Consider the following 16,863-nt stretch of genomic DNA (forward strand, 5'->3'; position numbering starts at 1 on the left):
AGGAAAAGTCCACAAGAACAATTCAAGAAACTAGTAAGAAACAAGGGGCAGAAAGCTGTGGGACAAAAGCACAGCAGGCTTCTGGAAGGCTGGAGATTCCTTCTCGAAAGGCGGGATCATTCCCACCTGCCAAAGTCCATGTCCCACAGATAACATTTCACCTTCAGTCAAGAAAGACGCAGAGGGGGGAAAAAGGCTCATTTGAACTTGAGCCCCAGCTATGTACTTCAGACTGTAGCTCCATATCTACCCTTTCACCTAAAACACAGCCCCTGCCCAGAACCACAGTGCCTGGAAACCAAGGTGGTCCTGGAGAGAAAATGGTGTTTAAGGGGGTAACATTCCATTTGGGTACATTGCAGCCATTGGACCCCCTGGTCTGGGGAAAGCAGCTGGGTTTGTGCCAGGGAGGCTCCCCACTCTAGGAAATGGGACCAAGGTCTTGCTTACAGGGCCATTCATCCTTGGAAAGGAAGCTGGGTTTAGACCCAGGGTCCCAGTTGGCCTTGCAAAAGGAGCTGGGTTGATACCCACAGGGCCTGCTGGCGAAGAGCCTAGGGGCCCAGGAGCTGACCTGGGGAAAGTAACCTGACCAGGGCCTAATGGGCCAGTAGACCTTGGGAAGGTAGCTGGACTTGGACCCTGTAAACCAGTGGCCCTTGGAAAGTTAGCTGGGTTGGAGCCTAGTGGCCCAGAGGCTCTTGGGAAAATTGCCGGACTTGAGCCCTGGAGGCCAGCAGACCTCTGGAAGTTAACTGGGTTTGAAGCCAATGTGTTAGAAGACTGAGAGAAAGCAACTGGGTTCAATCCCCCTGAACCTGTCCCCCTTGGAAAAGGATTAGCATTTACTCCCATGGGGCCAGCGGGCCTTGAAAAATGAGCTGAATTAGGGCCAATGGGGCCAGGAGCCCTCGACATGGGAGATGGATTTGGCCCTGGAAGGCCAATTCCCCGAGAGCCAGGACCCGAGTTTGGGCCTATGGGGCCAGGTATTCTGGCCATGGAAGATGGGCTTGTGCCCATGTTTCCAGAAGACTGTGAGAAAGCAGCTGAATTTGCTCCTAAAAGACCTGCTGCTCTTAGAATGGGTGCAAGATCTAGGCTTTGAGGTCCAGCCATTCTTAAGTTAAGACCAGATCCTGTGCCCAAAAGGCCACCTGCTCTGGTGTCCAAATTAGGGCTTGGAGCCAGGCCACCGGCCCTTGGGTTAGGCCCAAGGCCTGGGCCCAGGCCACTTGACCTTGGGTTGGGCCCAAGGCCTGGGCCTGGAAACATACCTGACCTTGGGGCAGGGTTTGTACCTACAAAGCCTGATCTCAGATTGGGACTTGGTCCGGGGCCCAGGCCAACGGGTCTAGGATTGGGAGGACCATTCCCAGAAGTCAACAGGACACCTGCTCTCAGGTTGGGTCCAGATCCAGGACCCATGGGGCCACCACTTCTGGGGTCAGGACCTGTTCCCAGAAGACCACCTGGCCTTGGGTTGGACATAGGACCTGGCCCTGGGAGACCCCCTAACCTTGGGTTAGACAGAGGCCCTGGGCCTGGAAGAGCCCCTGCTCTAGGATTTAGAGCTGACCCTGGGCTTGGGCCCAAGAGACCACCCGGCCTTGGGAAAGAAACTGCACCTGTGCCAGTGGGATTCATCCCTCTTGGAAAAGAAGCCATGCTTGGGTCACGAGCACCAGCAGGGAAAGGTGCTGGATTTGAAGCCAATGAGCCTGACGAAGTTGGAAAAGGAGACGGGTTCCTTGGAAATGGGGCCAAATTTCCACCAAGAGAGCCGGTTGCCATAAGGAAGGGATCTGAATTCATACCCAGCGGGTGGCCTGTGTTTAAAGCAGGACCCCCTTGTGGTCCCAGGGAACTGTCCATCCGTCCTCGAGGTGGCAGCGGAGCACGAGTCCAAGGAGTTGGCCGCTCTCTAGGGAAAATCCGGGGTTCTTTCATACTTTCTTGGGGACGTTGGTGATAATGGGCTTGGGGCGAGTTTTGAAAAGGATCTTGTTTTTGATGAGTGCTGTTACCAGGTACTGGGTGCCACTCCTGCAGCCAAGATCATCACAATCCTGCTCCCCGGGAGTGTGTTTAACAAGGACGGCAAAAGGCTTCTCCAGGTGGATGATTTTCCCATACAGGATATGATGCCCCACGATCAGCACAGGGATTCCCTTTGGCAGAACAAGAATGAGATGCCTGAGGTTCAGGGCAAGGTCGTAACATTCAGGTGCCTTCTAGAGATGCTCTTGGGAGGCAATGCTGGCACCTCCACTCCCTCAACCACTGTTGAGAAGCCACGAAGGACAACCCACCCTCATATCCTTTTTATTCTTTCTAGCCCCAAGTAAGAGAATTTCTACTTTTAGAACTGTGACCTTTCCAGATTCCCCAAAGCTAAATTTCCCTGCTACTGCAGAGGTGGGGGGAGAACAAGCAATGGCTTAGCTAGACCTTGAATAACAAACCTGAGGGCAGTCCTCACTCTGGGTCCTGGGAGCACCACCTTGGTGTAGCTTGCTTTCCTGAAGCATTAGGCAGGGAAAGAAAAGTCCCCTCACCTCAGTGGTGTAATGTAGGTCTCCCAGGAGGTTTCCAGCTAATCCAGTGCTGTAGCGAGCCTCGATCTCCCCCTGTAGCTCCATCAGCACCCATTCTGCCAGGCCTCCAGCCCCAGCACTGCAAGCAAAGGGCTGGCGGTTACAATATTTTGGAGGGGTGAAGGATAAATAATAGTGTCCTACACCACCATTCAAGGCCCAAGAGATCTCTTTGTTGAGCACGAATTCTTGGGAAACTGGGCAGTGCTAGACACTGAACTAGAAATTGAAATGCAAGGATTTGTGCAAGATGCACCTAAGGACCCCAATTCTTCCAGGGAAATTTCAAACCTATATAGCCCTAATCATTCAAGCTAAATTTTAAAAAGTCTCAAAAGGTACTTACCTGGAAATAATGATCTGCACCATGAGCTTCCCGTCTTTAAAAAGCAACTGAAAATAAGCTGTAGAGGAAAAAGAATTTCTTTAGGATAATAACAATAGCTAACATTTGTCACTTACTGTGTGCTAGGCACTTTTCTAAGTGCTTTAGACATATTTAATTTCAATCCCCTAACAACTCTATAACATGTAAAATTTTTAAACTGACATTGTACATATAAAATTGCTTCAGATCACCAAGGGTCAACTACAGTGTGGAAAGTTAATAAGTATCACAACTGCATTCAAGGTCGCATAGCTACTAGTCTACAAGCCAGGATCTGAACCCAAGACATACACTGCAGAGCCCACACTCTTGGCCAGTATGCTAAATTGCCTTTCTCAAGGATATTATATTTTCCATTCTGCATGGTTCTAAAAAACTAAGGAATTCTTTTAGATTTTACTTTTTCCTTTGGTGATGACATAAGCTTCATGTCTGCCACTTTGGTTATCTTATATTTCAAGGTTCAAATGATCTCTTTTAACTAAAAGCCAAGAGAACGGAAAAGGTCTTCCAGACAACTTTAGTGAACGGTAAGCTGATTTCTGATGTGATTCTCATCAAACACTTTGCCCATCTTTCATCATTTAGACACTAAGGACACCAACGCTCAATCTACTTTCGTTTTATACAATGGCACCACCTGGTGGCAAGTTTGCGGCACTCTACAAGAATGAGTTAAAATGGGACATTTTTTCCTGAAACAACTGGCTTCTTGTATTTTGTCTTCCTGAGAAGCATAGATTAATGGGGAGACTGAAGGGATGGGGGATCTAAACTATAGCTTCTGTACAAATCTTTCCAATGAATAGATGGAGCCTAGTGGAAGGTTATCAGATTAGTGTTTACCAACTGTAGAACAGCAAGTTAATAGGAATTATAATTGTGCTCATGATTAGCAAACACCTGCTTAAAGTTAAACAGGTTTCCTTACTGACATGTTAATCTTCGTTTTGGATCTCCAGTGAAAAGTATATTGCCAGCAGCCCTGTAAGACAGCAGAACCTCTTATTCTTGAGCACCAAACACATTTTGGAAACATGAGGTTGGTCAATCACTGGACTTCAAATTCAAATATAAAGAGCAGCTAATATTTATTCAATTTTTACTATGAATCAGATGCTGTGCATATATATCATGGGTGGTATCTCATTCAACCACTCTGAGATAGGGACTTATCCGTATTTTGCAGATAAAGTTACTGAGGGATACATTTGCTTTATGTGTACACACACAGCTAGCAGGTGGTAGAGCCAACACAAGAACCTAGGTCATCCAACTTTACACTCATAATCAATACCCTCTCAAAGGAGAAAACCAAGTGAGAATAAAAAGACATGAAGGCATCAGGCAGGCACTGCGTACATGCATTCAGCAAGAGCTGAATCAAGAAGTCATGTTTGAATAAGCCAGACCTGCTGTAGCAGTACCAGGTGTGGTACCACTTGACAACACGTAATACACTGGCTCAGGAGGGCAAAGGTCTTCTGACAGATAAGAAGGCCCCACCTCCACCATCAACAGAACAATCAAAAGCACTTTTAATATTCTTCCAAAGTTTCTTGAAGGAGAGACTAATAATTTAGAATTAGAAGGCCTAAATTCAGGTTCCAGCCTGTAAGTGTGGAACGCTTTCAGTGTCATCATACACAAGTCACTTAATGACCATGGGGCTAAAACCTGGATTGTCTGACTCATTTAACTATCATGAAGACCAAATAAAACATATGTGGAGGGCTTCCCTGATGGTGCAGTGGTTAAGAATCTGCCTGCCAATGCAGGGGACACGGGGTCGAGCCCTCATCCGGGAAGATGCCACATGCCGCAGAGCAACTAAGACCCTGCGCCACAACTACTGAGCCTGCGCTCTAGAGCCACAACCACTGAAGCCCACGTGCCACAACTACTGAAGCCTGCGCGCCTAGAGCCCGTGCTCCGCAACAAAGAAGCCCACGCACCGCAACAAAGAGTAGCCCCCACTCGCTGCAACTAGAGAAAGCCCACATGCAGCAATGAAGACCCGACGCAGCCAATAAATAAATTAAAAAAAAAAATGTGGAAATGCTTTGAAGACTAACATATAGCTAATTTTTTAAAGAATGGGATAAATAAATCAGCATTTCCACACTATAATTGTGAGTAAAATTCAGAGAATGGTAGGTACATTTTAGCCATGAATCAAAAAAGGCTCAATAACTGAAACTGAAGTTGTGAAGTTTCTAAAGGTTAATAAATGCATATAGATTGAGAAAGAGTTCTTGTAAATAAGCTTTTTATGACTGATGAAACAGTATATTTTCCTTGATAAGTGTAAAATACAGGTGGTTTCAGAGAAGTAATAGGGTGTTCACACAGATACAAATTTTAGGAAAATCATGGCAGGGAAGGAGATTAATCTTTAAGACCTCTGACCACGTGTTTGAGATAGGAATGTGCAGACTGTTTAGGCAAAGGGGATGTAGAAATATTTTCAGTGCATTCCCCATTTCCTCGACAGCCTCCTGTCAGAACAGGAATTCAAAACAGTGGCCTAAAGGGAATTCCCTGGTGGTCCAGTGGTTGGGACTCAGCGCTTTCACTGCTGTGGGCCTGGGTTCAATCCCTGGTCAGGGAACTAAGATACCGCAAGCTGCGTGGCGCAGCCAAAAAATAAAAACAAAAACAAAAAAACAGAAAAAACGGTGGCCTAAGTGGATAAAGGAAAACAGATGCCTGGTAGCTGGGTCAGAATAGCTGCACCTCCATACTTGTAGCCGTGCTTCAATGAGCATACACAGCTCTCTATCCACTTATGTAGGAGGCCCTGCCTGAGTACACCTATTGATACTGGCAGACATCTAGCAATTCTTGTAAAAATAAGAATTCTGTGCCCTAAAAACTTGTGCTAGACCTAATGAGATGCCAGAGATGTGAATACAAATGAAGTTCACACCCAGCTTACAAGAGTCTAGCTCACAGGAACCTGTGGACTGATATGGCTATATTTATGTACACGAGGGTGTATTTACCAAGTTAGTAAGTGATGTAGGGGAAGGCATCCCTTTGGTGAATTTTAAAATTCTACTTTAGCACCTTAAAATATCCCATTGGCTGAATCAGATTCTTCTTCTTCTTGCTCCTTGCTTTAGGCAACTATTCTCAAGAGTAGGTATGTATACCTGAGTACGTCACTGATAACACACCTGATGGAGGTGACAGTGAATATGTATTTCACTTAGTGTGGAGATGACTAAAAAAGATAATGAGAACATGCAGCCCAATCTGTCCTCATCCCCTTGAAAGTAGGCAGAAAAAGTTAGTAGGAAAACAAGGAGGTGAAGTATAATACAAGTCAAATCCTATTAGTAACAAGTAACATTATAATGAAAATTTTCTGTATAACAAAAAGATTTCTAAGTCTTCAGTCTCAACTCATTCGAACATTTAAAAATAAGCAGAGCAATTTCTAAGTGCTTGTTCTAAGGTATTGCTTGTGTAGAAACTGCAGCTTTATCAAGAGCAACATCTGAAGGCACGGTTTGATGAATGCACCATATCAAATCATGACACTAAAAGGAGTCACTGGAAGAGATTGCCGAGCACCTCACTCTCAACAGCCTTGAGTTTAATCCCAGATTTAGCTAGGACCAACTAACTGGTCTTTGGTGAAGAATAATAATTCCAAGTTCCTGTACAGCCAGGAAGAACTGATGCCACTTTTCAAAAAGATGTTTAAATTCAATATATTTCAGAGCGGAGTCTCTCAGGCCACAATTACAGTACAGACTTGGAGACCTGGAGAGATAGGAAGGTGTGGAAAAAACCAAACACCTTTCCCCTGCAATGAATTATTTGGACTCCCTACCCCTCCCCTTACAAAAGGGGGAAATGTTTTACTACTCAATTTTTGGGGCCTTTACATAGCTAAACAAACTAAATACATAAGTTCTATATTCCTAACTTAGTCAAATGACTTTAGCTATGTAAACGAAACTTTTTAAAAAGCACTTTGTATGTTTTAACTATTTTTTTCCCTTAAAGAAAAAAAAAAAAAAAAACCCCTTTGTGGGGGACTTCAAGATTTCTAGAAATATTATCTAAGAAATTTCTAGAAATATCTGAGGTTGCCCCAGATCATCCCCAGTCTTGAGACCTGGAGTTACTTTAGAGATCCTGAGTAAAGTCAAGACACTGTTGTTTCTCAAGACAGTGGTCCAGATGACTTCAAGACCCCTGAACAAACCACAGAACAGCAAAGGAACCCACATTCTCAGAATCAACCAAGACTCACAATGGGAGCCCTAATCAAAACTCAAAAGGTCTGTCTGAAATCAGACCAAATCTGGGATACATCTTATTTAACTGTCATTTTGAAAGTCATTAAAAACCTGAAAAATCAAAGTGCCACCACAATTTCTTAATTAGGAAGAAAAGTTCAGGCAGAGCATTATCTTTGTAATACAAAAACCTTCATTTCTCACATAGCTAAACCTTTTTGAACATTTATCTGGATTCTCTCTTTTCATCCTGAAAACAATCCTATGATACAGGTACTATCACTCCCACTTTACAGTGAGGAAACAGGCTTAGAGAAGCTAAAGGTTAAGTAACTGGTGGAACAGCTAGTAAGTGGTAGACAGGGAATGTGAATTCTAACTCCTCCACAATCCGGCCTGTCCTGCAGTCCTCTCACACAGCCCCTTCTCATGCAGGACATGAGTATAGGAACTTGCTTTACAAACATTAGCCTTTCTCATAACATCTCCCACAAGATGGCAAATAAACCACCTATGAGGAAGATGTTACATCTTGCCACCGAAGTAACTAACACATCTGTGGGGTAGGCAACTCAAAACAAATGAGCCTGCTTTTCATCATATCCAACTGATGAGATTTAGGTTTCTGAAATCCCTAGAGATGTACTCAAGGTTACCTCCAGGATTCAAAACTACAGCCTAAACCTGTTTCCTGCCTGCGTAAGGCAAAATAAGTCAAAAGAACAGAGCACATTCTTTGTCACTGATTCATCTAACCTCCTACAAAATTTCTTATCCATTGGTTTCTGAGTCGTTAAATTAATATTACTAAGGTCTTACAGAGAACATCATGAGCAATGATCCTCATGATGGTAACTGCCCCCAAAATAAAATGTAGCAGAAGAAAGCGTGGTATGTATCGTATTAAACAGAATATGCAGCTTTCACTGAAACAGGGGCTTTGACTCAATGGTTTAACCTAACTACACATAATTAATTTTATTACAGCTATACAACATTTAGCTGTAATAAACATTGGCCCTTTCATCTTTTCTTTTTTTGTTGCTTTTTAAACGGAATAAAGGCTTTAACTTTACAATTCTTAATTTTTAAAAATTCATTTTTATTTAAAAAAATTAAATATATGACACAAAATGTTTGCAAATTACTGGGCCAACAACTAGCATTTACTGAGTTCTTATTCGGTCCCAGAAACTACTCTTTGTGTTTAGGGATTCAGTGAGAACTGAATCAGACCTGGATTCTGTGATTCTGCCATTTATCTAGCCTGCGTATGACAGGGGGTAATTTAATCTCATGTTGCAGTTTCTCCACCAATAAATTGAGCATAAAAGCGAACCCATCTCAAAGGGTGGTTGTGAGCATTAAATGAAGTTATGAATGTAAAGTCCTCAGCACAGTACCTAACATGGTAAACCTTTAGGGTCAAGCTATTGATTACCTGGAGGAACATGGCATTTTCTTAGTACATGTCCAATAGAATGACTTTATACTACTGTGTACTTATTATTTTAATGTTTACAGGGGACTAAAACATCCTATAAAAGCAGCATGTTAGAATAAAATCAAGTTTACACAATGGGAGAACAATTCAAATATGGCAGTCAGGGTTCACCAAACTGCTTCAGGGATTAAGTTCTGGAACGTTTTTTTCCTCTAAGCATGATAACTATTTCTCTGTGTGTCTTTCCATCAAATGAACAATTCAGGAACTTTTATATACAACTCAATACATTATTTTTATTAGCAGTGTTGTGATTTTGTGACTGATGGGGAGAGTCTAAGTTTCAAAGGGAAGATCTTGTCTCTTGACAGGCTTATGTTATGTCATTAAGTGCTAAAATCCAGTTTCTAAATGAGAAGCTTGCTCTCCTCCAAAAAGGGGCCATGGAGAGTAGGTGGAACTGAATGCTTCCAAACTTTTCACTAGTGAAGAGTGGGTTCAAAAACGTGTGTGGACACTATGCATACATGTGGTACTTTCCCATCACATTTTAAGATTCCCATGATGGAGGGAATCAATTACTGGTATTTGTAGACAATGGGTAGAAAAGATGGCTTCAGTCGATCTGAGTTACTCCAGTTTTCTCCATCTTCTGCTACTCTGCAGCCCCTTCTACCCTTCCTCCTCCTACTGCTGTGGCACCCTATCTTCCCCAAAGCCCCTTCCTTTATAGCTCTACTTGAGGTCTCCCTCTGTACTGGATTCCCCTCCCACCAGCCCCCATCTTCTCCACCCTCTCCCCGACCCACTCCCCTCCCTTCAATTTGAGCTACAAACACTTCCTATTTCTATACCCGCCCACTTTCTGGGACTTCTCCATCCGCTTCCCACCACCGCCCCCCCCCCCCCGACAAACTACCCCCAGACTATCTCTAGAACCGCTCACCAAGCTGTTTAACCCTTTCTCCTACCTCCCAAGGAAACTACTCTTTCAACTGCCTTCCTCCACCTCCCAACCCCCCGGAATACTCTTTCCAAACTGTTCATCCTCCTCCCAAAGATTAGTCTTTAAACGTTATTCCTCTACCACCCTCATTTTCCAAATCGTTCCTTATTTCCCCCCCTCAATTCTTAAGTACTTCTCTCCTCCAGGACCCGACTCCACCCCACTCTTCTCTCGTCTCTCACTCCGCCCACAAATGAAGCTGGATCACTCTCCAGACTCTCTTCCTTCCAACCACCCTCTCAATTACCGCTCCCAGCAGCCTCTCCCCCACGACTTAAAATGTCCCCTTGAAGGAACCTCACAGTCCTATCCCCCGCTAAGTCCCATTTCTTATGTTCCCGCTACTTCCTGGGTTCCAGTTCTACCCCACTCTCGCAAGCATCCCGTGCTGGATTCCCTCCCCACCCAGGGAAGAGCCCCTTTCCGCACATACCTCGAGGTTCCGGCCCGCGCCGCCCCCTTCTCCGTCCTCCGCCCGCGCTCGGCCACTCTTTCCGCCCTTCTCCCGCTCCGCCCTGCTCGCTCCCTTCCTTCCCTCCGCCTTCCGACTCCACATTGCTCCCTTCTCCACAATTCCCGGCCCTCCTACCAGGGGGCCCCTCTGGGTCGCCCCCACCTCTGCACGGCCCTCCCCGCTCCCCTCCCCCTTCCCGACCTCCCCTCCCCCGCCCGCCGCTCCCCCGCTCCCCGCCCCTCGGCTCGCCATTCTTCTTCTCGAGCCGCGTGCCCCGCCCGGCCCCAGCTCCCTAGCTTCCCGCTCCCTCGCACCCTCGTCCCCATTCCCGGCTCGGCCCTCGCTCCCCGCGGCCTCCCGCGCTCCCTGCCCGCGGCCTGACCTGCAATGGCGGCCGCCGAGCGCGGCGCCGCGCGGCCAACGGGCGACAACCGAACCTCCCGCCGCCGTCGCCGCCGCCGCGAGCACTGCCTGCGCACTTCCGGCCTTGCGGCGCGAGCACTTCCGGGGCAGAGCACGCGAGCGCGCGTGCACGTGGGGCCGGGGCGGAGAGAGGCGAGCGCCGAGAGTGGCTAGCCCATCCGCTGGTGAGTTGGGGAAGGGGCGTGGGGAGCAGGGATGGGACGGGGTGGGGGGAGTTCGAGCGGGTGAGGCCTGCTACAGGTCGGCGCCCGGCGGAGCTCGCCGATTCTCTTGTGCCGAGGCCGGTGGGGGCTACTCCGGAGATCCCCGGAGAGGGAAGGGGCGGTGGAGCCCTCGCGCGCGCCTTGTACGCACTCTTAGCCCGGCCCGGCCGAACGCGTCTGCTCTGCAGACGTGTTCCTCACCTTGAAAGGAGACGAGTAAGGGGCGACCCAGAGCGGAGTGCGTATATTGGCGGCGACGGAGCGGCAGGTAGAGGGAGTAGTTGACAGATGCCGACCAGTCCTGTCGTTCCTCACCTTGAGACGCTCTCGGTTCTTCCTGCCCCATCAGCCCCACCGTCAGTACCGTAGTTGAGTCTGTGATTTGCAAACTTAGCATGCAGTAGAGATAGAGGTGTTTGCCAAAATGCAGATTGCTAGCCATCCCCCCGCCCCAAAAGATTGGAATTCTGGAACTGTGGAATAGGACCCGGAATCCTGCATTTTTAAAAACCATTTTTCGAGGTGATTTTGATACAGGAGTACTGCGGACCTGACTTTGAGAGACTCCTTTAGACTGTCCACATTTCTTGCTTCTTTAGAGTGGTCGTGGTATTTATCCTTCTCTTCACCACCCCCACCCCCAGAAACCTCACACACAAAATACAAAGGAGACCTTAGTTCTGCCTCGAATACATCCGGTCAGCTCCATGTGGCTCCGTTCAAGTGCGCACTCCCAGTTAGAGAATGCGGTTATGTTCAGTCTTTTGCTCTAAGATCACGTTTTAAATTCTCACCCCTCTTTTCCTGGACCACTTCCTTCAGGCAGTTGTCAGGATTGCTGGCAGTCTGGGTGATGCTGTACGTGTTGATCTTTTAATTTTGTTGCTGAAGAATCCTGAGCTTCTGGAGACTGTTTGATAGATTCTGTATGGGCCTTGAAAGCATCATTAGTTGGATATTTAGAAATGAACCTCCGTCGGACTTCCCTGGCGGTCCAGTGGTTAAGAAGCGGCACTTCCAAAGCAGGGGGCTCGGGTTCCATCCCCGGTTGGGGAACTAAGATCCCACATTCCACCCGGCGCGGCTCCCTCCAAAAAAAAAGTGAAAAAAAATAGAAATGAACCTCGATAAGATATAGTTGGAGTGTTCCACCTAGAATAGTGGTAATAAGAAACATGAGGTGTGACATACTGCTGTTTAACAATGATTCTTTTCTCCGCCCCCCCCGCCAGGAATGGGTGAATTTAAGGTCCATCGAGTACGTTTCTTTAATTATGTTCCATCAGGGATCCGCTGTGTGGCTTACAATAACCAGTCAAACAGATTGGCTGTTTCACGAACAGATGGCACTGTGGAAATTTATAATTTGTCAGCAAACTACTTTCAGGAGAAAGTAAGTCATTTGGGAGCCTGATTTGGTGTTTTTGATGTTAATTTTTTTCTTAAGTTCAATTCTGCCAAATCGTCTATGTTTTTTGTATTCAAAGAGATCAAAAGAAAGTAACTCTCCCCCACTCTCTCCGGAGTTGTTTAGAACCACATAACAAATATGCGATCTCTTGTCTGACCGATGTGCTTAGAGTTTTGATCTGTGTGATGTTGGTTAGAAAGATCCTACCTAGGAATCTTACCTAGGAATGCTCACTGTCATTTGGAAACTGAGGTTTGCTAGATCTGTTGGGCACAATAAGAAGGGAAATTGTCAAGACCATTGCTTCATATCAGTCTCTGCACCATTGTAACTTTGGTAAAGTGGCATTTCCTGCTATAAGTGTCAGTACCCATTTCATTGTCAATTCAGAAAAAATGAGACATTTTAATATCAAACATTTTGGTGATGTGATATCAGGAAGATGGATTCCTAAGTTCATCTGTCTGAGAGAAGGTAGATTTATATGCCTTATGTTTGGGAGTAAAGATTTTAAATTAGGTAAAGTACTGTTTGGGTGTATGTAAAGGGCTGTTACAGCAGCATATTTTTCAAAGGCGGTGATTACTGATTTCAAGTGCAACAAAATAATTCAGTTCACATTTATTGAGTGCCTTACATGCCCTAAGCACCATGATATAAATGAATAGAAGGAAAAATGAATGAATGCAGTGCCCAGCAGCTTAGTACTTGGAATTTAGGCACTCTGTAAGTGTTTCTAAATGACTGAGTGGCAAGTATTAGGCATTAAGATGAATGTCAGAGGCCCTACCTTCAAGGAGTTCAAAATCCAGTGGGGGGAAGATGAGTATACAGTTTCCCAACAGTGTGGCAAATTTTATGATAGACCTAAGCAGAGGCATAGAATCTTAATGGAGAGGTGCCTTACTCTGATGAGGTGGGTTTAGGATTCCTGGAAAGAGATGACTTACTGAGCTGATCCCTGAAGCACTAATAGGAGTTAAGAAATTGCTAGTCACCACAAATGGGTCACATTCCGTAGAATGAAAAACGTGCTGTGGTACATGCTTGTTGCATACTGTGATTTTTCTTGTCATTTATGATAATTGTAATTATATAATAGTTCATATATATTTGTTTAATGTATTCTTCCCTGCTGAACTTCAAATTTTATGAAAACAAGGACCTTGTCAGTGATATTCATGGCTGTTCTTTACCTAGTACCTCTTATTTTCCTCTCCCATCTGTTTTTTTTTTTTTTTTTTTGAACAATTAATTCAGTCTAGTCTTCCACTTTCTCCATGTTCCCTTCGCTGCTATTGAAGATTGCTTAGCTCTGGTGATCACTCTCAGAACAAGAAAACATTATATTTCTGAGAGTGAAGAGTAGTGCCTAGGAGTAAGGAGACCCACATTCTCTTCATGTCGTTGACTTTGGCCCTTTGGGCAAGCCACTTAATTAACGAATATTTTGCCTTTTCAAGTTCAGATAGGAAAAATTATACCTCCTCATACCTTTTGTATCAAGCAGATATAAGAATAAAATTCCTTGATAGTATGAATGCTTCTTGAGTGCTAAGAAAACACTTAGAAATCTGAGACTTGAATGAAAAGCTGGAGTGGGCTGCCTTCGTTTATTTTAATTTTTTAAACAGCTTTTAATTGATGAAATTGACACACAATAAGCAACATGTATTCAAAGTGTACGTATTGATAACTTTTGACATGTATACACCTTTGAAATTATCACTCAATCAAGGTAATTGTGATGATTTTTAAAAATTAGATACATCAGATACAAACTGGATTGTCTGAAACTTTATTGTCTGAAAAGGTTTTCCAGAGCAAGTCCTAGTAAAAGAAACAAAACCAACTGTATAAGTAACTAAAATGTGAACCTGAAAAAAATGAAAATATCAGTAACATGATCTTCAGACTAACAAACCCCACACTAGTTATTTCTAGAGAAGCATTTTGATTTTCCCTTTTTTGCCTGTGACCACTCAGTGCTAGTAGCTGATGAATTCGTGGTGGGTTGAAAAGTTATGGTGTTTCTGTAGTTTTTCCCAGGTCATGAGTCTCGGGCTACGGAAGCTCTGTGCTGGGCAAACGGACAGCGACTGTTTAGTGCTGGACTCAATGGAGAGATTATTGAGTATGATTTGCAGGCGTTAAACATCAAGTATGCTATGGATGCCTTTGGAGGACCCATCTGGAGCATGGCTGCCAGCCCCAATGGCTCTCAACTTTTGGTCAGTAAGCAACTACTGGTAATTCAAACCAAGATTTCTCTTGTGCCCACTTAAACTTGCTTCCCTATGTTCATAGGAAGGTGAAATTATATTATAGCATGTAGCAACTCCAGTCTAAGCTAGATTCCAGCAACTAAGCAAGCAAGTGTATCTGGATTCCAATACGAGATACAAGATTGGGGTTCTTATTGGGGATTTAAAAATCCCTTGTCCTTTGGCACTCTTTCTGCTGCTACTTTGGACCTTGTTGATTCATTTATGAAACCATAGGTTTCAGTTTGGTTCTGCATTTCCCAAACTGTGTTCTTTGGAATTGAGAGATGTAGAAACTGTTTTTTGTTTTGTTGTGCCTTGTGTTTTATGATAAATTTTGTTTCAGAAATACAGCATACTAAATCCTTCTGTAGATTCACAACACACATAAGTATATCAAAACTTCTGATAGGTCCTTCTACAAGTCAACTTGTGGAACCATGTTTTTCCAGTGTTCCTCAAAAAATTTTTGAGCACAGACTTAAGACTTCCCCCCAGCAGAGGGCAGACAGCAGAAGCAAGAAGAACTACAGCCTGCACCTGTGGAACAAAAACCACATTCACAGAAAGAGACAAGATGAAAAGGCAGAGGGCTATGTACCAGATGAAGGAACAAGATAAAACCCCAGAAAAACAACTAAATGAAGTGGAGATAGTCAACCTTCCAGAAAAAGAATTCAGAATAATGATAGTGAAGATGATCCAGGACCTCGGAAAAAGAATGGAGGCAAAGATCGAGAAGATGCAAGAAATGCTTAACAAAGACCTAGAAGAATTAAAGAACAAACAAACAGAGATGAACAATACAATAACTGAAATGAAAACTACACTAGAAGGAATCAATAGCAGAATAACTGAGGCAGAAGAACGGATAAGTGACCTGGAAGACAGAATGGTGGAATTCACTGCTGCGGAACAGAATAAAAAAAAAGGATGAAAAGAAATGAAGACAGCCTAAGAGACCTCTGGGACAACATTAAACGTAACAACATTCGCATTATAGGGGTCCCAGAAGGAGAAGAGAGAGAGAAAGGACCAGAGAAAATATTTGAAGAGATTATAGTCAAAAACTTCCCTAACATGGGAAAAGAAATAGCCACCCAAGTCCAGGAAGCACAGAGAGTCCCATACAGGATAAACCCAAGGAGAAACACACCAAGACACATAGTAATCAAATTGGCCAACATTAAAGACAAAGAAAGAAGATATAACAATTATAAATATATATGCACCCAACATAGGAGCATCTTAATACATAAGGCAACTGCTAACAGCTATAAAAGAGGAAATCGAGAGTAACACAATAATAGTGGGGGACTTTAACACCTCACTTACACCAATGGACAGATCATCCAAAATGAAAATAAATAGGGAAACAGAAGCTTTAAATGACACAATAGACCAGATAGATTTAATTGATATTTATAGGACATTCCATCCAAAAACAGCAGATTACACTTTCTTCTCAAGTGCACACGGGACATTCTCCAGGATAGATCACTTCTTGGGTCACAAATCTAGCCTCAGTAAATTTAAGAAAATTGAAATCATATCAAGCGTCTTTTCTGACCACAACACTATGAGATTAGAAATGAATTACAGGGAAAAAAACGTGAAAAACACAAGCATATGGAGGCTAAACAATATGTTACTAAATAACCAAGAGGTCACTGAAGAAATCAAAGAGGAAATCAAAAAATACCTAGAGGCAAATGACAATGAAAACACGACGATCCAAAACCTATGGGATGCAGCAAAAGCAGTTCTAAGAGGGAATTTTATAGCTATACAAGCCTACCTCAAGAAACAAGAAAAATCTCAAATAAAAAATCTAACCTTACACCTAAAGGAACTAGAGAAAGAACAAACAAAACCCAAAGTTAGCAGAAGGAAAGAAATCATAAAGATCAGAGCAGAAATAAATGAAATAGAAACAAAACAATAGCAAAGAACAATAAAACTAAAAGCTGGTTCTTTGAGAAGATAAACAAAATTAATAAACCATTAGCCAGACTCATCAAGAAAAAGAGGGAGAGGACTCAAATCAATAAAATTAGAAATGAAAAAGGAGAAGTTACAACAGACACCGCAGAAATACAAAGCATCCTAAGAGACTACTACAAGCAACTCTATGCCAATAAAATGGACAGCCTGGAAGAAATGGACACATTTTTAGAAAGGCATAACCTTCCAAGACTGAACCAGGAAGAAATAGAAAATATGAACAGACCAATCACAAGTAATGAAATTGAAACTGTGATTAAAAATCTTCCAACAAACAAAAGACCAGGACCATATGGCTTCACAGGTGAATTCTATCAAACATTTAGAGAAGAGCTAACACTGATCCTTCTCAAACTCTTCCAAAAAATTGCAGAGGAAGGAACACTCCCAAACTCATTCTATGAGGCCACCATCAC

At 43.9% G+C, this 16,863-nt stretch overlaps 3 protein-coding genes across 3 annotated transcripts in view; 1 reads left to right on the forward strand and 2 right to left on the reverse strand.

The window, feature by feature from the left end:
* The window catches only part of DERPC (DERPC proline and glycine rich nuclear protein), a gene marked incomplete at its 5' end in the record, with an annotated part of 2,454 nt that extends 504 nt beyond the window's left edge, over positions 1-1,950 (reverse strand). Inside the window, one exon of the mRNA XM_082436081.1 lies at positions 1,629-1,950. Within this exon, the coding sequence (XP_082292207.1) occupies positions 1,629-1,950 (322 nt within the window). The remainder of the gene's footprint in view (positions 1-1,628) is intronic.
* CHTF8 (chromosome transmission fidelity factor 8) lies at positions 1,947-10,635 on the reverse strand (the record flags this gene model as incomplete). The annotated part of the gene is made up of 4 exons (XM_082436139.1): positions 10,525-10,635; positions 2,944-3,001; positions 2,559-2,676; positions 1,947-2,171 (listed from the first exon to the last, which is right to left on the reverse strand). The coding sequence occupies exons 2-4, from the start codon at positions 2,964-2,966 to the stop codon at positions 1,947-1,949; spliced, it is 366 nt and encodes a 121-aa protein (XP_082292265.1). The 5' UTR covers positions 2,967-3,001; positions 10,525-10,635.
* The window catches only part of UTP4 (UTP4 small subunit processome component), a gene marked incomplete at its 5' end in the record, with an annotated part of 33,107 nt that continues 26,773 nt past the window's right edge, over positions 10,530-16,863 (forward strand). Inside the window, 3 exon segments of the mRNA XM_082436065.1 lie at positions 10,530-10,590; positions 10,593-10,729; positions 14,219-14,410. Of these exon segments, the coding sequence (XP_082292191.1) occupies positions 10,530-10,590; positions 10,593-10,729; positions 14,219-14,410 (390 nt within the window).

This window comes from Balaenoptera physalus, assembly GCF_965194825.1.
Source record: "Balaenoptera physalus genome assembly, chromosome: 19".
NCBI lineage: Eukaryota > Metazoa > Chordata > Mammalia > Artiodactyla > Balaenopteridae > Balaenoptera > Balaenoptera physalus.